The 23,068-nt window shown below is 40.0% G+C and overlaps 1 protein-coding gene across 1 annotated transcript; it reads right to left on the bottom strand.

The window, feature by feature from the left end:
• Positions 1–3,548: 3,548 nt before the first annotated feature.
• Positions 3,549–7,425, bottom strand: LOC138202967 (glutamine synthetase). Its single transcript, XM_069157371.1, has 7 exons — positions 7,317–7,425; positions 6,456–6,643; positions 6,207–6,368; positions 5,254–5,400; positions 5,038–5,165; positions 4,701–4,900; positions 3,549–4,595 (listed from the first exon to the last, which is right to left on the bottom strand). Exons 2-7 carry the CDS (start codon positions 6,619–6,621, stop codon positions 4,283–4,285), a joined length of 1,116 nt encoding a protein of 371 aa, XP_069013472.1. The 5' UTR covers positions 6,622–6,643; positions 7,317–7,425; the 3' UTR covers positions 3,549–4,282.
• Positions 7,426–23,068: the final 15,643 nt, after the last annotated feature.

Below are 23,068 nucleotides of genomic sequence, written 5' to 3' on the forward strand. Positions count from 1 at the left end.
CACAGGTAAGATTGAGTGGCTGGAGGCGATCTATAATCAGTCCAATCACGGTGGAGTGCTCAGCCAATCAGCATGCTTCTAGTCAGTGCACAGCATCTGTCTGTGAAAACACCTAACTGTGTGATTGTGACTGTAGATATAAACATGCAGCGGTGTGCTATTCTCCTCCCCTGCAGACAGGGCTGGACTTGCACATGTCCTTCCGAGACCCGGTGTCAGCATGTGCAATCAGTTTCCACCTTGTGTAACTACATGTGAGTGATTATTGTTTTCATGTCCAGGAGAGGGAATCTTCCAGGTAAGTTAGTTATTCTCAAAAAACATTTAGTTACTGATAAAACTGCATAAACAGAAATGTTTGTCACTGTTAATGTGCCAAAACATTCAGACCACAGTTCAGATATGAAGACACTCATCGCCTTTTTGTCTTTTTCTTTTTAATAGGATTAGACATGCTTCTTGCCAAGAAATAAGCCACAAGACAACTTTGTCCTCCTCCGACATCTCTTCTCCATCTCCTGCATTTTGACGCATTTTGCACAAAACAACCAGATGCAGACAATTTTCCTTTCTAAGGTATTTTGCAAATTGAATCACTCCCTGGTCTGTGTTAAGTCATGACTTTATGGCAGGGTTCTCTTCTTCTTCTTTTACACTGTGGATCCAGGACTGGTTTGAGCCAGTATGATACGTTACACAACAACACAGCACAAAAGAAGAGGATGGTGCTGTACAATCACTGATAACAGGGTCGGGACCTATAAAACTGACAGATGCTCACCTCGCATGCAGTTTTTCCCCGCAGCTCCACACGCCATTTTACATTAGATTACAGAAACTGGACACTTATAATGTAGAATATTGCATAAATTTGGAGGCAATTTGCACTGCCGAATGCCATCGTGTGAGTGCATGCAAGCTGACTCGCATCTTAAAGCTGTGTTTGGCCAGCGGGGCCGTTGTGCAGCTCCACTTATGAGACCCCATTTCATGTTTTTTTTTTTCTCCTTACATAACATGGATGTGTTTTTTTTTTTTTTTTTCTCTCCCACTCCACACGAGAACCACCACGATCCAGCCTGTACATTCCGGTGGTTGTCATAGCAACAGGGCAGCATCCCTCTATCATCCTTTGTCCAGTGTCTCCCCATCGTTTGAGCTTCCCAGGCAGAAGGAGGTTTGGATTCTGCATGCAAATCGAACCCCGCTAATCAAGCTTCAAAGTGAGGAAGTGGAAGGGACTTTAGATGGTGACTGAATGCCATTAGGTGGCTTTCACAGATCCCAGCAGGGTGGTAAACTACACACATCCTGCACTGCGATTACAACACTCAAGCGTCAAATAAGAAGAAGAGAACGCCCAATCATAGCTGAATACAACAAATCTGTTCAGTTTATCAAAGATACAGATAGAAACACAGTTGAAATGAAGGACTGGGGCTGAGTAACATGTGCTTCAATTAATAGTTTGACTCTTCAATCAAAAATACTGGAAAAAATGGAAATGAACATGGTGCCCCTGTTTGCTTCTGGGAATGTTAGAAGTTTTACTTTGAGACCTGTTATGTTTTTTAAGATGTATGTTTATGTAATATTTTTTAGAGTCTCAGTTTTAGTTCTGATTTTGGTTGCATGGCAAGAATAAGTATATGTATGTGAGAGGGACTTTAACTTTGCATTTCGCCCACTGTAACCCTATTTTTTTTTAGCTGCACTGCACAACAGTTTGTATAAACTAATGAGCAGAAATTAGATAAAGAATATTTTTGTTCCAGATTAGATTACCATTGAAGTTATTAATTACTAACTTCAGTTTATTCCACATGAAGTTACTTTTTCCCCCAAAAAATTTGCAGTCTGCACGTTTTAGTTTAAACTCTACTCCATGAACTCCACAAACTCTACAAAGGCAGGCACAAACAAAGTTTAAAGGGTGGGGAAGTTTCACGTTCGGTCAAAAAAAAAAAAAAGAGACCAAAACAAAGTTAGAATACATTTGTTGGCTTCAATGCAGTCAGCATCCTCTAAACCTGCCCCGACTGTGTGATTGGTTAGCTTGTTCCTAGAAAAGCCAATCAGTGAAATGAGTAACTTGGTGTTGCGAGGGCAGCTGGGATGTAGGGGAAAGGTCTCAAAGCAAACTTTGCAGCCCTTCCCCCATGAGAGAGGACACCAGAAGTTTATGTCCCGTGAAATGAGGAAGCTGTGTGCTCCCATGGAAGTGTGGCTGAAATGTTTTCTTGTTCTCTTGGTCAAAAACCAAAGAAATCCTTCTGAGTATTTAGGTGCTAGGCTCTGACTCAAAACAGTTCCTTAAACACAGCTTCAGTTTAAATACAGCCGAATTGGCACAACTCTTCCTCAAGGACTGCAAAGCTTGGTCTCAGACAAAATATGCAGACACTATAAATATGCTGAGGTGTCGGGAAATCCTTACCGTAGCAATTCAGTCACACTTTGTATAAGTTGACGTGATTTTTGTAAAAATGTATGGCAAATTCAGCCAAGCTTTAAACTGAAAAGCTGAAGTTTAACTTGCTTTTATGGTTTGTTTTTTAGTTCATGGCAGAACCGACAAACTCAAGTCAAGATCTCTTGACACAACAATCTGTGGTGCTTTGTGGTTGCTTATGACACAGCACCTCTGGGAATCTTGACCTCGTGCTGTTGCCCTGGAAGGATTATAAAAACCGTCTCGTGAGAACAGCCGTCTCCAGTTACAAACCACAGGATCCCGAAAGAACAGCCAGAACAAAGGTGCTGCAGAGCTCCTGCCAAGATATCAGTCAGACTGAAACATCAGAGCATTTGGCAAAAGAAAGCAGAGCCGTGGAGACTTTACTAGTTACCTTTAGGTGTATTTCACTTTACTGTCATGTTTACTGCTTACAGTAAAATGCTGCTGCAAGCTCCAGCTGTTCAAACAGCTTTTATACTTAAGTCATGAAACTGAGCCTAACCTCTTCCTCGAGTCAACTAGAAACTGAAATGTTAATTTTCACAAAATAATCTACTCGTGTAGACTCTTGGGTCAAGTTCTATAAATAAACCAGTCTATCCCAAGTCAACAGACAAGTTGATACCGTCATTTGGCAGCTGCAGTTCAGTTTCACCTTTCTTCTTTTTTTTTTTAAACCGTTGTTTTGCATTTTTTTAGACATGCATTCAGTTGCTTTCTTGCCAAGTTAGAGGAGATCGAAACGATCCTGATGTCTGCAGAGCAAATTCGAGGATGCACCTGCAGCTGCTAAATAACTTGGCATAAAGCCCGAAAAAGGGTGAACTGTTTGCGTCATTCATTCTGAGAATAAAAGCATTAGACCACCAACATGTTTACGAGTAAACTTGAGAAGCCTTCGGCAATCAAGACCCTCCGTCGGCACCCTGCTTCTAGCCTTTCTGCTGAGCTGCAATAACTGGCCTCACATTTTAATCATACATGCAGGTAGTTGATTCTTTCCTCTAGCTCTCTGTGAGGAAGCAAAGACGCACATTCCCCAGTAAACTATTACTTTCCAAGTCTCAAAGTCAAGAGTCATACAGCCATGTTGTGATAAAAATAAAAGTTTTAAATGTATCAATAAAAAACACCAGCTTCAGTAAACTTGATGTTTTACCAAAATCAGGTGCATTACAATATCGCAGTTAACAAAAGGATAAAACTCCTTGAGGAAATCTACAAATGGCATTATGGACAGATCCACGACATTTGAACAACTTACATCTGGGTACAGACATCTACAAAGTGTACCATACAAGTTGACCCAGTGTGTCAAAATCTGAAGACATCAAAACGAAGCCATTTAAAAATAGACACTTCTTAAAGAATTAGTAACATTGAAGACTGGATAGTTGAAAAGGCAGGTCAACATATATTAACAGTACATGAACTAGGTAAATGTATTAAGTTACACATGCTGTCCAGCCTTAGCAGCTCTACTCTGCAGTGTTCATGTGCTTTAGTTCATTTTAGTCACCGACAGACAAAAAGGGAATGATATGACATGGGCTAAAAAAAAAAAAAAAAAAAAAAAGTGTTACAAAAGCCGATCCCTTCTAAAGACGAGGGGAAAGACATACCCTGCCATCACCAGCTCATAACTACCAAGGACAGCATTACTTTTTCATGTTTTTAAGTTGACCAGCCAACTTTTAGCCATTAAATTTGCAAGTTAAAATCATCTCAGTGGGAGGGTGAAAGTGAGAAAAAAAAAATACAGTACTAGCTTAATGAAAAGATAAAGTCAGGAGGACAGTGGGAGTCAGTCCAGGAGTTGTGGATTTAGTAATCCGCAGGTTCATCTCCCTCCTCGCTCAGCAAACAGGTGCGGATCAGGGCCTCAGTCACGCCGTACGGGTCACAGTTGGCGGATGGGCGGCGGTCTTCAAAATAGCCTTTCTTCTCCTGGCCGACATTACGAGGGATGCGGATGCTGGCACCACGGTTGGCCACGCCAGCGGAGAACTCGTTGATGTTTGAAGTTTCGTGGTGGCCGGTGAGACGGCGGGCGTTGTCGAGCCCCCCTTTGGGGTCGTAGGCACGAATGTGATAGCTGTGCCTCTTTCCAAGCTTCTCAATGGAGTCTTCAATGGCCCTGGAGGTAGAAATGACAAGAGTCACATCAGAAATGTAAAAAAAAACAAAAAACAAAAAAAAAACATTAAAAGTGGCAGAACAGTCAAGGCAACTCGCTACTCACTTCAATCCACCATCTTCCCTCATCTCTTTTGTGCTGAAGTTTGTATGGCAGCCGGCACCATTCCAGTTACCGGGGATCGGCTTGGGATCAAATGAGGCAACAACGCCAAAATCTTCACAGACACGGTGCAGGATGAAGCGAGCTGCCCACAGATGATCACCCATGTTGATCCCTTCACATGGGCCAACCTGGAACTCCCACTGAACACAGAAAAACAAAACAAAAAACAGTCCATTATTAAAATTGCATTCTTTTTTTTCTTTTTTTTTTAAACTGACAGCTAAAAAGCACAAAAACATGTTTAAAATCTGAACACGTGTTGGGCCTTTATAATTACCTGAGCAGGCATCACTTCTGCATTTGTGCCACAGATCTGGACTCCAGCATACAGACAAGCTCTGTAATGGGCCTCGACTATGTCTCTGCCATAAGCTTTGTCAGCTCCCACACCACAGTAGTATGGACCTGTAACAAATGAGAGTTGTTAGACCACCCTGACGATGATCCACGTCACCATGCAGGACACATTTATACAAAAACGTTAGCTATTAACCTTGTGGTCCAGGAAACCCGTTGGATGGCCAGCCAAAGGGGTGTCCGTCTGTTCCCAGGATGGTGTACTCCTGCTCCATGCCAAACCAGGGATGTTGGTCCTCCACCATCTCCATTATCTTCTTACATGCGATCCTCAGGTTGGTTTCTGCAGAGAGCAACATTGAGATTAGGAGGGCCAACACCAGTGCATTCAAGTTTAAACACCCAGGCAAGCTATAATTGAGTAAGTACTTTTGGTTTCCATTGTGGAAGTTTTGCAACAATTAAAGAATCGCTTCCAGGTCCCCCATCCCCCTCCCTCCCTCAAAACACACACAAACAAAAGATTTGCAGTTTCATGTAAAATGGACCATTGAAACTGTGAACTATAACTTCAGTTTTCAGTCTCACTTTTTGCCATAATCTATGATAATTTAGTTCATTTAACTTCATGTACACCTTTTACATAAGCTTCCATGCTTATGAGAATGATTGGGTGCATGCATGTGCCACAGTTCTTTGATGACTGTATATATTATTAAATCTGTCTTTTGATTATCTTATAAATCATAAATTCAGAGGGTGGCCAATCTCAGGTTAGAATGTGCTTATTTTAATGAAAATTTAAGAAATGTCCAGCAGCTACAAATAGTTGAAATCTACAGGTTTTTTTTTTTTTACATCTAGATCAAAGTGTTTTTCTGCTCTTTGCCATTTCCTCTTTAAAAGTGATGCCGCACCCACCTTGGCACCCTCACACCAATGAGTCACTGCTTCACGTTAAGTAGCATCAACTGCTGCTCGATTTATAGGAAACTTAAAAAAATAAATTGTCCATTTTGCTGACAGGTTTTCATAATTTAACAGCGAACAACCCTTTAAAGTTGCTGCCATTCGCGCTACAGTAGGCTGCTGCAGCTTATTCTATTCATTAAAATATAAACTTCAGAGGAGCCGAGCTGCTTTATTTACCCGCAGGTTTATGGTTGTACTTCATGACTTCACACAGGACCAGCTTGTTGGGGTCTTTGCGGAACGGATCGCGGAACATGGCTGCAGGGATCAGGTACATGTCGCTGTTGGAGCCCTCAGACTGGTAGGTACTGGAGCCGTCGAAGTTCCACTCAGGGAGATCTACAGGAGGAGGAGAGCAGCTTTACTACCCCGCAGCACTTTTAGTGTCATCTGTCCGAGGAGTATTCAGGAGGATGGCTGCCTTACCTTCGATGCTTTTGGGCTCAAAATCAAGGGTCCTGGTTTTGCATCGGAGCCCCTCTCCGGTTCCGTCAATCCAAATATACATGGCCTGGACTTTGTCCCCCTGAGGGAGCTCCATATACTGCTGCTTCACAGCTTTACTCAAGGTGGCGCTGGCGGACGTGGCCATGTTATTTGCTGCTATAACACACCTGAAGAGGAGAGAGGAGGAGCGCAGGTATGAGACGGCGGTGCGCTCTGGATCACATGTTGCATAAGCGGGTTCGGGGGCGCAAAAAAAAAAAACCCACAAAGACACCACCAGTTTTTTTTCCCCTCATTTTTTCAGAATGGGGGAAGGGATAACAACACATTGAGAATGCAAAAGAAAGGCACATTATCTCCAGTATTTACTCCTTTCTCCGCATTGGAAACAAAAGAAAAGGCGACTTTTCACCATTTATGCTGATTAAATCTAACGGCGCAGACTGGCACACAAAGATCGTCTCGTGGAAACCCAGATTACAAAGAAAACGAACACAGCGAGACAAAAGATTAAGTTAACCGCATTTCTTCACCCTGTTGTAATCGTGGTTAGTATTTGGCTGCTTGAGTCTAAGTAATGACATCATTTGCTTCCTCGTTGAGATCCATCTACCTATTACAATTAAAAGCCCCATTTAAACACGACATAACACAATCAACGATTTAAACAGACTAAATCAGAAAGTACAATTACTGAAATTAGATAAAAGTCCATGTTAAGAACACGTTCTTACGTCTGTAACAATGAAAAGTCTGGTACTCAAGCTGTACTCCTATCCTACAAGTTAAACACAGAACCAAAACAGAGGAGGGTGGGAAAAAAAAAAGAGACAAAATTACCTGGAGGAACAAGAAAATCGAAATAAAAACTAAAGGACAGACAGGTCCAATGTCTTGCTGTGTGATGTCTCGCTAGTGTCTCGCTCATTCTCCGGTACCGAGACTCCGGATCCAGGCGACTTTATAAGAGCAGGAACTGGGACGGCGCCCTTTTGATTGGTTGGAGAAGGCTGTAGTGCGTTTCCTCCGAGCTGGTTGAAGGAACATGCAGGCACCTCATTGGACGGACCAGAAGCGGAGCTTCCACAACGCTCTCTAGCAGGAGCAGAGCCGCGTGTTACTATGCGTGACCTCGTGCGTATGCGTGCGCGCGTCGTTGTTACCACTTAAAGACTTAATCTGAAGCGTTACTGCTGAAATGAGACCAAAACAAAGAAAAGGAAAAGCAGTCCAGCGTGGAGGACGCTCTCTTTTGTGGGAAAAAAAAAACAACACAACAAAAAAAACGCCTTTTGGAGTTTTGGAGAAGGACTCAACCGTGGAGGATAAACTGTACATCACAAACTCAACCCGTCCACGGACCACCGGGTTATTCCTCAGTCCGAGACGCCATCGTGTGGTTAAAAAAAAAAAAAAACAGTCCCTGAAAGAAACTGGTTTTAACTGGAGCTTACGCAAGATATCCAACATGTTGGTGCAGTCAGGTTTTTAAACAGCGTGAGCAAAAGTATGCGTAAAATTCCTCCCGACAGATAAAAGATGTTTCGGGTTGACGCAACGCGTTCACCACCAAATGGACTCGCTACAACCGGTTCGCCAACAAAGATCGATTGTAATTTTCAAACCCTTTTAAACCCGATTATTGAACACTTTGAAGACAAACAAACACGCCTTGTACCAAAAACTTTGAGATGGGTGACGTCATACGTGGCTGCTATCTGTTAAACGAGCTGCCCCGTACCTTGCCTTAAAAGTTGTAGCTACTGGCTCGAGCTTACAGGGAAAACATTTTTTTTAATTTTATTTTTTTTATTGCAATAATTGTAGATAAATCAAATCGTTTTTCAGTGACTGGAAATAAGCAGGAAGAAAGGAAAACGTAGCTTCGGGTAAAGCTAACTAGCCGGCTGGCTTATTATTAGCAGTATCTTGTTTGTAGGTCGACAGATCCTCACGTTACATTTGGTCATTAATTGGGCAATGGTAGTATTATATATGGTAGAGTCAGGGTCTGGTCTTCAATAACGCTTTATTTAATAGAACACATTTTTGGTACTTTTTTTTTTTTTTGGCAGAGTAGACGGTGACATGTTGAAGTAAAAAAAAAAAAAAATCCTACATAACCCTACAGGGTTAAAACGTGCTCCTTGAAACAAGTTTCACTTAAGCCGATGAACTCCGTTTTCCTTAAAAGAATTTCCCCTCATTTGATGTGAGGCAGAAATGTGTCCTTTGGGGGCTGTGATAGCCACCATATAATTCAGTGACCCGGTTGGCCTGTGGATGTGGACATTGCCATCCTGGAAGAGGTCACATCTGTCAGCATAGACAAAGACAAATACAGATACTGGTTTTCCGTGAGTTTCGTGAAATCATCTACAGGGCTGGAACTGACAATTACTTTCATCAACAATTAAGCTATGAAACTTTGTTTTTCTATGAAAAACTATAATAATAATAACAGCAGTCAGAGATAAATCTCATGTCTTCATGTCTTTGGCTATGTTGTTTGACCAGAAGTCCCAAAACCCTAAAATATTCAGTTGACAGTGATGTAAAGCAGAGGAAATCCCCAAAGTTGAGAAGTTGCAACCAAATTATTGATTAACTGACTTATAATTCTAATTTTGATTGGCTGTTAGTGTGAATTATGTAAATGAGATCCAAACCTTTGTGGAGACGCCAGTCCTCTCAGATACTCTCTGCTACCTCCCTGCTGAAGAGCATGAAGGTGTCACCTCAGGCCTAATTTCTTGAGAGACCTGCTCACCATGCGGCATTAAGCTTTCCTGGAATTTTAGCAAAGGTGGTGGTACTGCTGGGAGGCATGAATGAACAGGCCTGTTGTTGTGATTACTGTGTACAAGGATATGGAGGCAGCATACATACAAAGTGCACACTAGGAGCAGATTGGTAGTGGAAACCACAAACATTTGCCACTTCAGAGTATCAGACAAATTAAACAATGAGGACAAAAATGATGCCAACATGTCCAGACAGTGTTCTGTCATATTGTCCATTAGTGTCAATCCTGTCTTCCTTTCTACCTCGTCCAGACTTTGTCCTGGTAGAAGATGAGAGTCCGTATGAGATGTCACTGAAAACACCTCGCTGCACCAGCTGGGATTGTGTTGCCATTAGAGGCAGAAATGCACCACAAACATGCCTCCTCTCTGGATTCAAAGCTGGTGAATTTACCATATTAACTCGCTCTTCCATGTATAAATGTTGACATGAAAGTAAAATTCCCCTCCTTTGGCATCCACACATCCTTTCTAATGCCCTTAAAAGTTTAGCTCGTTGTTTGAACATAATTTAACCCGCGGCAGTGATTTATCAAAATCATGTATGACATCATAAAATGATCCTCATAAAACCTCTGTTGTGTTTTTCTCCTCAGGTTTGGAGTTAAGCGGGTGCCGAGCACCACCTGGTGGATGAACAGCTCCGGAGGAATGATGAAGATGAGGACGGAGAATCTGTTGAAGGCTCACTGAGGCTACAGTAACTCTGACTGAAGATCTTGATTGTCCTACTGATGAAGGACCTGAGAAGAGAAAAATCCCTCTTCCTCTGTGCTAGAGAAACACAAGTAAGTCAAAAAGTATAGTTGGCAGGTTTCCTTTAGAGTCATACATTAAAAAAAAACCCAAAAAAACAAACAACAACAACAACAAAAACAACACACACACAGGGAGACCCTTTAAGTCAAGATTATTTGATCAAAATTAAAATAATATTAAATAACTGAGACTTTTCACCAGACAAAACTCTTCAGTGAAAACCTATATGACTCACTCAGTACGTTTTTAATCTGAAGAATTATTTGGACAATTGATTACCATAAACAGTAACATTATTATTTCTGAAATTCTGAATTCTGAATATAGTGAGATCTTCATTTAGAGACAAGTACAGCCATCGCTGCTGTGAATCTCACAGCCCATGGTGAGTGAATCTCTGCTCTCAGACAGACAGAACATGTTGAGTTTTCACAGATTACTCATTGTCACTTTTTGTCTGGATGCCCCAATGGAAGCTGCTGCACCGGTCTGGTGTGAGTTTTCTATGAACTAAGGCCTCATACTCAGAGACGATCTCTTCGATTAGCCAAAGAAACATTACTCTTCATGTTAGAGTATGTTTTCCTCACCGGTTTCACTCGAAGCGTAAGAGTACATGTGACAGGGTTTGTGACAACAAAGTAACATCAGTTGACTTTCTATTAGTTGTTATTCTCTGTTTTTGTTTATTTGACATGAATTGTATTTTTTATTTTTTTTATTTAACATATCTATAAAATACAAGATGTATGACAAGATTGTTGTCTGGTATTGTCACAGCTCATCAAATTTATCAAACAATCTATTTCATATCTTAAGAAGTTAAGAAAGAAATATAAGTGACTGTAGAAAGATGATCAGGGAGTGATGGAGTGCAGAACAACAGAGAAGAGAGAGTTGTCGGAAATTTTTGGGAGAGTAGGAGAGGGTCTTTTAATTTTGTCTCGTCTTTGATGTTTATTTTATTTCAGCATATATTCAGCAAAAAAAGATTGAACAGTTGAACTTTCATGTAAAAACGATGGCTAAGTGTTTACCTACAGGTCCAAACTGAGCCCTCGTCCTGATAGTGCGAGGAGGACAACAGTCTTGTCTTTGTCAGCGGTGAAGTTGTGTCAGCGACTAACATATCTTTGTAGTTGTATTATTAGTGATTGAGGTTTTGCTTATTAGGCTGAAACCTTCTTTGCATCACCTGATCGTGATTATTTGAGCTGGCTGGATTCATTGTGCATAAATGACAGAACTGTTTCCATTTACGTGTCTAAAATCAACTGGATGAAACTAACAGAAATGTCATATTTCCAGTACTATTCCACGGTCTGAGGTTTGACTGGCACTCCTTTAGCGATGCCATCTCATTGCAATTCATTCATCTGTTGTGGTTTTAAAGGCATGATTAGAGAATTAGCGCCACTATTTTACAATGTTTATTTTGGTTATTGTCTGTAATTTCTTTCTATATTTAAGGAACAATTTTTAATTGATTAATCCAATGATCAATGCCAATGAATTGGTTTTCTTCTTCAAAATATATATGTGAATTACTCAGCTATGTTTAGGCAAATAATATTAGTGACACAAAATGAACAGAAACAGACAATTCAATCAATAATTGCAATTATTTGAAAGACAATTAATCGTCAACTAAAATGTCATGATTGTAACAGCCCTACCTGCAGTAAAATAAAACACGGCATCTGAAGTTATCTAAGAACAAAAATATAATAAATAGAATCATGAAATTAGACAGATAATACAATTTATCAGGAAGCCAGTTCTAATACAATATACTGTATGAGTGTATATATAAGTGCAATTCTCAGTCTGATTATTGCTTGTGTCTAATTTAAGTTTAATCGTAACATCATTTGTTTTGTTTTTTAAATAATATTGCTTATTATCACAACATTTTAAAATACTGAAACACCTCCCAGACTCACGCAGATGTTGTGTATCTCACTGCAGACGTCTGAAACTTGTTGGCACTGTAGGAGTCTTATCACTCACTTTGATATGATGACACTTATTGGATTATAGAAGTGAAGGAGTTTTTCTGTGTTTACACTTATGAATTTGTTCCCATCTTGTTCTATCACACTGATTTCTGTCATACAGTCTATAATTGTCCTGATGTAGATTAACATATCAAAGCACGTCGATCATAGAGGCTTCCTTCAAAGGCAAAGAGCCCACAGGTCTCCTTTTTAATGCCAAGATTGATCCAGTATTTCCCAGTTTCATCAACACTGAAAAGGTTTACCTGTTGTTTCTCTGTATGTGGGAGCTTGTGTAATTTTTTAGAAAGGCATTAATTTTTAGAGCCAGGCTTACAACAAAGACTGTAATTTTTTGGGAGGGAAACTAGTCATGAGATTGAAATGTTTAACTTATTTTCCAATAAAAAAAAAAGTTCTTTATCCACTTAAATTAACAAATTGACTGAATTTAAGATCATTAAACACTTATTGTAGTTAGAATATTTATTTTATTTAAATTTTACTTGCTTTACTTTTAGTTCCAGATTGCATCATGATTGCAGGTTTAACAAATTTCTTTACAGATAGTTTTTAAAACATAATAATGATATTAATGATATTGTTGGTACATTGAGTCAATTTGATATAATAATTAGTCCGGTAGCAAATTTTAGCCCTCAACCATGGTAGTTATTTATCTTCATTTATGTAATTTCCTCAAAATTTAGATGAACTAAAATGTAAAAATTATTACAATAACAGCAAACAATCACTCTGCCTTATTTTGTCAAGGTTAAATTATAAGGAACAGTTTTGAAGCCTTTTTATTGTCGATTTGTTCAAGAGCTTGATGGACAGTCAGGCCTGCGAGAGAAGCAGCGCCTACTGATTTCCCAGTAACACTGAAATCAAAGATTTTAAGCAGTAAGGCAAACAAAGTCTTTAGTTCATTGGCGAAAAGAAAAAACAACCAGTATTATTTCTCGGTTAGTTTATTACTTTAGTAGTGACACCCTGATTGTGGTTTTAGCTGTTGTGGTTTAAACAGTTCTAGTTATTGTTTACATATCCAACTGAACTATGTGGGGGGAAAAAAAGGTCTTTGCTTAGAGGTTCTTGGGATCAGCTCACTTCACAAAGCTATATGGCAAAGGGAAACAAGAGGTTAAAACTCCAGCATTTCCCCCCAGGTATTATGGATAATGGATGAGTGGATATAATCAAACTGACTGAAATGTGCATGTATAGTATTATGTACTCACTGCACTGTGATACACTTTCTCTGTTTATGAAAGTAGTGTGATATTCCAGCAGAGGGCAGCAGCTACCAGTGTAGGACGTCGTCTGGAGTCCATGGCTTTGTATTTTGAACCATCTAAAATTACATTTCCCCCCTTAAACTATAGATTTTTCCTTATTGGACACTGAATGCATTCAACTGGGAAATATTCAAACCAAAGGACTTCATGCATGACCAGTGTAGACAGTGTAAATCTGCGAGTTTAAAGGCAACATCCACAATTAACTGACGGAAATCATTACACGCCAGATCTTGTACGATGAACTGCAAACTGGTTTGACAAAACATAAATGAACGCCTTCATGGAGACGACTGAATTGACAGATCTGGCTACAGTAGTTGATTTTTTTTTTTTTTTAAAGCCATCATTTAAATGTCAATTAAAGGGAGATTTATGAAGTCAGACATACATATGAAAGATGTTTTTGACTTTGTGACTCTTCCTTTGCAGTTGCAACTTTATATTCTCAGAAAAGGATTTTGAGTAAAGTGCACACAAACTTTGTCTGCATGTGCTTACCTTCTCGTTTGCAGCTCACTCAACACAGAGGCTGATAAATAACCCTGCGCACCTCTTACACCTTAACCCAACTCAACCTTTTAACAATTAGGCTCTAACCCCTGTGCTCCCTCGGCCGTCATTTATCATCATGTCCTCTGCAAACCACAGGACAACACTTTACCTTAAAAATTAATAAGGCTCACAACATACTTGTCGCTATTTCAATGCCTAGCATGTCCTCTGTGACTCATCAGTTCAGCTGTAAATCAGGCCAGGAGTAGCCTCGAGGGATTGTATTCCTCTAAAGCTCCTTCAAAACGCTTTATATGGAGCATCAATAACCAAACACTTTGCAATAACACTTATTGGCACGGCAGCATGAAAGAGTATTGATTGTTCAAATGAAAATCAGCAGGAGCCCTTGCCGCTGCTGGGATCGTTGCCTTTGCCAGATTTTTGTCTATTCTCTCTCCGGTGTTGGCAAGGATGAAGGCAGAGCAGCATGAGGCATCATGGGTTATATTTAATCCAGCCTCGCTGTTCTTTGGGATAATAACTTTTTTGCTCCATTCCAGGACTTGTCTGTCATCTTGACATGGCAATATCTCCCAACTCCACTGTTTCATAGTCAGTTTCATTTATTTCCAAATACCATTTCACACCCTGCTGGCTTTAACTAGGTATTATACAGCGTGTGGGGAGTGTGCTGCAGATTGAATCGTGACAGAGACAACAATGTTTCTGGTGAAAAATAAGTGAATATTGTAAGTGGCAGACTATATAAAATGATTTTCTGGCTCCATTTTCTTGGCATTTTGTCATCTTGGTCTCTTAAATTTATGCGGCATGTGGACAGCTTTATTTTGGTTTTTAATTTATACATTATGTTCATAGCCGACGTTCAGATGTTCATAATATGGATTTTCTCGTGATTTTTATCTTTTAAATTTGTTATTCTTAACATGTACATATGCACTTATGGATTTACAGCTACTTAATTTGTCCGCTTGACCTAACTTTTAATTTTTGAAATTGTAAGAAATATTCCAGTTTCAGCTTATTGTAACAAGACAAATGTATTTCAAGAGCTTAGTTTTTTTTTTTTTTTTTTTTGACAAATTCAGGAAAACTGTGTTTTTGTTAAATTACATAGATTTTGTGGGCTTGTTACCTCGAACTACAATGTCTAGAGACATTCGTGTCCCCCTACATGGATTCTAAATAACTTGTATAGTCTTATTATTTTATTAATATATATAATACTTTGGGAAAAGGAGAACTTACAGTAACATGACAGTACATCACTGCTTCATTTGCTGACTCTCATTTTAAATGTGATCAGTTATATCTGCCATCCTGTATTATGAACCTGTTGTTGCTGAACTACACGGGTAGTTGGACATTGTAGTAAATTATGCCATTGTTAACTTGTCGAGAAATAATATGAAGCTGCAGCCATGAGCTTGTTAGCTTAGCTGAGCATAAAGGCTGGAAACAGCGGGAACTGCAAGACTCTGTGTAAATGAAAAAAAAAAAAAAAACTCACTAATTAACGTCTCTAACAAATATAGAATAGCAACACATTTGGTATCGCTCCCCTTTTATTTATTTATTTATTTTTTTTAGTTTGTCCTTTTTGAGTTTTTGTGAGTTGAAGTAAAAGCTCTTAGCATCCGTTATGCACACAAAATGTTTATTTCCGTCAAATTTTGTTTACAAATTTGTTAAAATCTGTTAGTGAGCACTTCACCTTTGCCAAAAAAATATTCATTCACCTGACAGACATGGCCGGTCACCTTGTCAGGTGTGCTTTGGAACGGTCAAAATAATAGGCCACTTTAAAACGTGTAATTTTTTTTTCATGCAACACAGTGCCGCAGATGTCACATGTTTTAAAGAGAGCTTGCAAGAGGCTGCAGGGAGGTCCATCAGAGCTCTTACCTGTAAAATAAATGTCACAACCATACGTCGTCTTCAACTTTGTTGCAGTGGGTTTTGTTCACTTTGGGCGGAGCCAGATGAGCTGTTTCCAGTCTTTGTGCCAGACAAAGCTAACCAGCTGCTAACTGTAGCTTCATATTTAGCCAACAGATATGAGACTAGTATAATAAATGGTAATGTGAAGTTCAGCTAAAGTAAACATCTCCCTAATGACCCGAGAGATTTTCTCTTTTGATGATATGGAACTAAGCAAAAACAAAAGCAATTTTTTTTTTTTTTTTTTAATGTGGAATTATTCCTTTATCCATCACTATTTCTTTAGCATGAACATTTCAGTATATCATACATATATTAAATGAGATAATCTATGACACGTGTGATTCATGTAAATAAAGTATATGGGTCACCAAGCAGCAGAAGTATTTGAATGTCAGTCAGCGTGAGCATTACAAAGGTGTTGTGTTGTGTTGGTTGTTCTTGTCAGGCGTGAAGCAGATGCGCTCTTACAAGGGCCTGCTGTAAACAAGGAATATTGTGGGGGCAGCCCCTTCAGGGAAAAATATTACCAGCCCGTGTCATACTGTATGTATAAAGCTGAGAATCATAAAATGCCACTTGGGTCTGTCACAGATAAACAGCCCACTAAAACCAGGTTGAATTCTAATATTTTTCCACAGATGCTAATGCATAATTTACCTGCAGTCTCTCTTACCGAGCAACAAAATCTAGAGACAGGAATGTTTTTGTCATTTATTTATTCTTTTCCAGTAATCGCCCTGCTGACGCCCACAGGGGCCTCCATCTGGAGAGATCACCCACGGATGTGTGTGCTGCGATGCCAGTAGGTGGTCCTGCCCGTGGCTTGGTGGGTGAGCGTGGTGTAGTCCCTGCTGCCACTGTCGCTGACATATCAGAGCTGTTTATTAAGAGGATGACAACTCTATCAAGCCCCATAAGCGGGCCCTCGTGCACAGGAGTTCTTTTGTTACTTTCAGGGAGGGTGTCATCAATCTTGCTGCCATGCTACTCTCCTGAGCTGTTGATGGCAAACACGATTCCTCCCTTTCTGCCTGGCCTCTCCCGCCTCGCAGTCTGGATTCAGGCGTGGTGAGGGGGATCGGGGAGATAGGAGGACTTTCCCCGAGAGTGCCTTTTCTTGACAGGCGACGGAGCGGACCGTTTGGACACCAGGGGTGGATATATGGGACCATGTAATGAAAAGACGTTGACAGGACCTGCTTGCTCTGTAATGAAGGTCCTCTGGAGCTGTGAATGGATACACACATCCTTCACGCTTTTGTCTCCCTGCCTTTCCCACAGAATCTATCTCATCCATTTTAACCAAAGAAGAAGGTGTAAGAGAAGCATCCCAAACAACAGCTCAGTGTTTTAACATTTACATGCAAAGACGTGGTGTGAATCTTCAATGAAACAGCAGCTAAGTTGATTTACACCCATGATTTGGAGTTAAGTCCCCTCTGCATTAGCCCATGAAGGTGCAGTTGAATTTTCACCCTCTCTTTCCTCTTTCTGTCAGTGCTACTCAAGACTCAGTGCAGCTCACAGAGATGGACTATGATGTATGTACTCCACTTTAGCATTGGCTGAGGTCACAGACTCCATAAATGTCTTAGACAAGTCTGATATTTTAATCTCTTTTTAGTGAGGGGATGTTGGGCCTTTGCCCAATCAATACACAGGGCAATAGCCTTGCCAAGAAATCTCATGGTAACTTTTCATTGTTCTGTCTGGAAGCTGAAATGTCAACCAGAATAGCACTGCTCAAACTGGAGCTGAAATACGGCTGTCTGTAGCCAAAAACATCATTTTTTTATGACCCAGACGTTTCTGACAATAATGAACGCAGAAAACGGTGATTGCGGTCTGAAGATGACTCCAGTCTGAGGAAGAAGGGGCAGACTGACACTCCAGATTTCTTTCTTTCTTTTTTACACTCAAATCAAGTCCAACCTGTTTAATTCATCAGTCAACAATAGCCCGAAATGATAGAGCGGGGGGGCTGTGCTGCTGCCTTTGTAAGCACACAGCCAAAAATATCAAGACACTCTCTCACATTAACATTGCTAATTTGTTTGCCAATGGTTTCCAAGGCGCTGAATAATTGGCTGTGAGATATTGTTTGTTCAGGTGTTCCGCATAATTGAATTCTGTATTGAAAATACTGTGGATGAATGTCAGAAGAATAGTGAAAAGAACCATGTACTTTGTGATACATTTTCTTTGAAATGGAGCGATTGGTGGAGATTAATTCTCATCCCAATGGCGACTAGTGATGATTGCAGCACATTCATTATCCGGCTAATGTATTTAAGCACACACGTTTTGAATTAATGTCCTGTTGCCGAATCTCTTTTTGCGGACCCTTTTAGAGATGATAGGGTTTGCTTTGCACATGATGACCTTTTGAAACTCACAGATTGATTTCATGCATCCATTATTCCACCAAAACGCTGCTTTTGTCAGCACTCTGCTGTGAGCCGTGTGCTGATAAGCCTGTTAATGTGTGTTGCTGCGTTGCCAGGCCTGTACGCACATGTGGAAGTGATATAGTGTGCAGCTGGACACATGTGTTGACAGAGCCGGATGATGTATTTGATCATAGTTAGTTGTGAGGAGGGTTGTGGTTGGTTTTGATTCAGCTGCCCGATGCTGACCTAACGCCTCGACTCAATCAGTCACCTTGTCCTCCCCTTGACTCCTCACCCCCTGATCCTCCTTTCCCACCCCAAAGGACTCAAGAAAAACAACCCGAGTGCTTAAGACCCTCCCTTTGCTCAGGCCCCTGTCTGGACAGAAATAAATTAGATATGAAATCAGTACTGGGTTCTCTTTTCCGACATACTTCCAACCACAGATCTTAAACCATGAGCCACCGAGTGATTTTTGAATGAAGTTGTTATTAAAAGCAGTCGTGATTTAGCGGCGTGGTAAATCAAATCTGAAAGTGCTTCAATAGTGAAAATTTGATTAAATAGGAAATCAAATCAAATCTTGACTTTCAAGTTATCACAAAAGTATCAGTTTGAATTACTGGTTTTAAGTTTAATAAACAAAACATAAAAGTTTGATTGAACAAACAGTTGAACTTGTAAAACTGAGTTAAAGGGGAACTCCGCCATTTCTTTCATCAGCCCGTTTACAACTCTCGGGTAACCACACTGCTTATGTGAGAAAAAAAAAAATTGACAGTGAAGCCCAAAAAGAAAGTATTGAAAAGAAGCATGCTTATTTTACCAGATGTCTGACCGGTTCCTCGTTTTCCTAAAGGCTGGGCGCTTGTGTTTATGCTAGCTGCTTCGAGCATTACAGACATGAATCTCATGGTGCGTTCATGAACAACTGGACAAGTTCCAACCTCCAAGTGGGGAAACACCTAAATGCCAAATGTCATACCAAGAAAGTGGGAGGTTTTAGAAAGCTATGTGAAGTAGGCTTGATGTCACTTGATATAGGCTGGGTTTGTGTACGAGAGGAAGACATTATTTGAGGATACAATGAGGTGAAATCGTCAGATTTGGAAAGCCTGACCTACCTAGTCAGCTAGCTTTGTTAAATGTTAAAAAACAGAACTGTAGATATGTAAATCTTTAAATACAGGCTGTTTGAGGACCATTGCCATGTTGCGGCCCTGTTAACGCATATTTCAACAAAACACTGTTGCTATGATGCCCCTGCCTGTAACATATTTAATTTTCAAATCTAGGGATGTCATGAGAACTGATACTTTGTCAAGTTTGTACCCAAATTCTAAAAACGTGACAGAACTTGTTTCCTGTGGTACCGACATGGAAAACACGTCAAGCAACCGGACCGCTCCGACTTCTGTAAGTTGTACCTTACTAAAAGTGAAACGAAAGTGCAACTAAAAAAATTTATTTATTAAAGGACAAATATCACGACAAAATATCTGAATTTGCTCTCCCACACCCCTTACTCAAATAAATAAACTCAAGTTGAATCTTACTCGTTTCATTAGTTCATTTTATTATTTAACTATTATCATTATTATTATTCTTATTATTTTTCTTATTCTTATTCTTATTCTTATTATTCTTATTCTTATTATTATTATTATATCGTGTTATCAACAGTGGTATTGAGAATTCTGGATTTTAAGTGGTATTGGTACAGAGTAAAAAAATGTTGGTATTGTGACAACTCTATCCAAATCTGTGTCGTCTGGTTCCTTCGGTGTTATTAGAGCTCTTCTTGTGCTTCCCGCTCATCAAGTCGACTGTGTGTGTGTGTGTGTGCGTGCGCGCGTGCGTGCATGCTAGGTGCATGTGTCTGTGTGTGAATCTCCGGTCTAATAATCAGTGACAAAGATGTTATAGGAGTGTGACAGAGTTCTATTTGCCATAACGGACATCTTCATCCCATCACTTTGCTTGTGTTTTTTTTCCCCCTGTTTTTGCAACTTACCAAGTGCCGAGCATCTGTGGTGTTTCCAGGCGGATACACTGCAATGGACTGGGAATTCAGAGGATTCAGACAAGGCCACAGCAGCTCAGGCAGGTGGAGAGAAGGAAACACTGTGCACACAAGCACCGCAGGAGTAGCGAGAGGAAAAATGAATTGCTTGTCGGCGTCTCATACTTGAAGTGTTTAGCAGACATGCTGTCAGATTCAGAGGTCAGAGGGGATGATTGTATCGACAGGTTTTATTCGCTGGTCATAAGTGAAAAAGAGTCAGAAAGCAGGGCTCGAGCAGCGAAAGCTTGTGATGCAGAAACGCACTATAAATCACCACGTAGAGTGTGCGCTGAGTGAAAACTGAAAGCAAGAAACACTTGCCGAATATGTGGCCAATTTTCACAATTTCAAACTCTATAAATTCAGCATAATTGCCTCCTGAGCTAACACATCCAATTTGAATTTGGCACACACAGTTTTGAATTGAATTTGCACTTGGAATAATCATTTGAAGGCGAAACCTCAACTCCACTAATTTGCAAATATTTCATGATTATGATTTATGGACATCGCGATTGGCATGTGGGCAGAAAATACTTGGCCGTAGCATGCCAGCAAGAAAATTGAATAATTTAATGTACATGAATTCCGACTTGATATACTCTGATAATAGAAAAGCACTCAATGGCACAGTTTTCTGACAATGAACTGACTTTAAATGTGTTTTCTTTTGTTTGTGTGAATGTCAAGTTTTGTAGTTCATTAATTTGAATTAATGGTATTCAAATCAACATCCACTGAAAGTATTGACAGAAACATGTAAACTCTTCTCTGTCTATATGAATGTATAGAAACATTTTTATAACACAGATTTGAGCTTCTCTGTCTTCACCAAACTCATTTATACTTTGACAATTTATGTGCAAATTTAGAAACGTAGTTCAGTTTATCCTGAACTCCTTTTTTCTCAGAGCAGTCAGCGATGTGAGACATCAATCAAATGACAATAAACAAAAAGTGATAGCACAGCATTAGCATGTGCGCTTGTGACAGCATATTGTTGCTGTCCAACAAAAGGCAGTTTATTTTTTTAATTTCCAAACAGTCAACTCTTCATGAAATTAAAAAATAGCTTTGTCTTAAGCTTTTTGACAATGCAGCATTTCTGTAGATGTTTCAGTCCAATGTAAGATGGCTCATTATTTATTATTTAGAAAAAGGAGAACTTTCTCGGCCCACTCAGGGTAAAAAAACAAAAACAAAGCATCTGCTCACTTACCTCCATTGCAAACACTTAGTTTACTCTCTAAGCTTCTACTATCAGCCGATTCTTTCACCAGAGAATAGCCATCATATTTTAAAGCGCAGACATTCATGTGCTATTTATTAAATCTGGCACCTTTTGATCTTGTGGTGGTGTGCAGCAGATTTTAAAGGTTCAGCCCATAAAGTTGTTAAATCCTCCAAATTATCTGAAAAATTCAAAATGATGTAATATAAATGTAATATACATTTGCAGGTAATTTTTTTTTTTTTTTTTTGCTGACTAGTAATGAGAAATGAGAAAACGTAAACTTGTGCTTTACAAGTTATTTTATCTGCTGACTGGTAAAGTTGTCCATGTGTAGAATGATAAACGGAGGGTTGTACTTTTCCTCAAAATTTGTAATAGCAGTTTTGCAAATATATCCTAAAATGTTTAAATCCCAGGGTCTGTCAGGTTCACAGCAGGTCTGCTACTAAGTAGGGCATTTTGTAACACACTTACTGTGAAGTGTTTATGAGTTAACAGGAGATCCACTGATACTTGGAGTATAGTAGTACGTAGTCTAAAAGTAATGCTTCTTCAAGAAAACACTAAAGCATGTGCAGTAGTTCAAGTTTTTGGTTTTACTTTACCTTTTAACTCCTCTTTTATAGCAAACAAATTTCATTCTTTTACGGAGGTCCTCTGTGCAGCTGACTAGTTGATGTTGCTCGCCACATTGTCACTGAATGGATGCTTTAAGAATACAGTGTTTGTGACACAAAGTAAAAGGGTGTTGTGTTTCTCAGGGCACTTTGCTGAGGCTTTTCACTTGGCAGTGGCCCGTGATGCCTGACCCCTCCCTTTCTTTGTCACCGCTGGCGCTGTACTCTGTTTTCTCCCATCTCCGTGGCAACCAGCGCTGCATGCTATTGTGTTGATGTTTGTCCACAGCTAAGGTGTCGCCTATGTGTTTAATGGACCTCCCAGTCCGCTTCAGTGTCCGCTTGAGGGTCCCCCCCAGCAAAGCGGCGCGGCCGGGCCCCGGCGCTGTTTGTCCGCGGGTGTCAGCGAGGCAGGATGGGGATGAGATAGAGCTGATAATGGCTGCTTTGTTCTTTTGCTGGATGTGTTGAAGCTGTGCTCCTGTGGACCAGGAGACGCCTGGTCAAACAGAGACACACAAAGGCTCTGGAAACGGCTGGCCGTGGCCCATTCTCCACAGTCTGCCATGCTGCCAACATACACCACCTTCTGCAGCCACACTGAATGACTACCCTCACAACCTTTCACACATATAAAAGCACTCTGTCACTCAGTGGGAATACTGACATTTGCCTTTTGTTGGCTATAAAGGATTTTTTAATACTAAGTTTTTTTAAGGTGATTACTCAGAGGTCACATACACCATTAGAATCAGTATGGGGGCTCTTTTGAGGGACATTCAATTTATTCACTCGTAAAAGCCACACAGGCATCACTTGATTCAGTCGAGCTAAAGTCAAGATTGATGGTTTTCCTTTGCTTTTGATGTGTAAGTGGTGCATTTTCTGGATATCCTCACTAATGTTTGAAACTGAGGACAAATCCCCCCCTATAATGGCATTTTTTAACATTTACAGAGAGG

Source organism: Embiotoca jacksoni, unplaced genomic scaffold, assembly GCF_022577435.1.
Source record: "Embiotoca jacksoni isolate LCO1_2020_lvr unplaced genomic scaffold, fEmbJac1.0.p SCAF_22, whole genome shotgun sequence".
Lineage (NCBI taxonomy): Eukaryota > Metazoa > Chordata > Actinopteri > Embiotocidae > Embiotoca > Embiotoca jacksoni.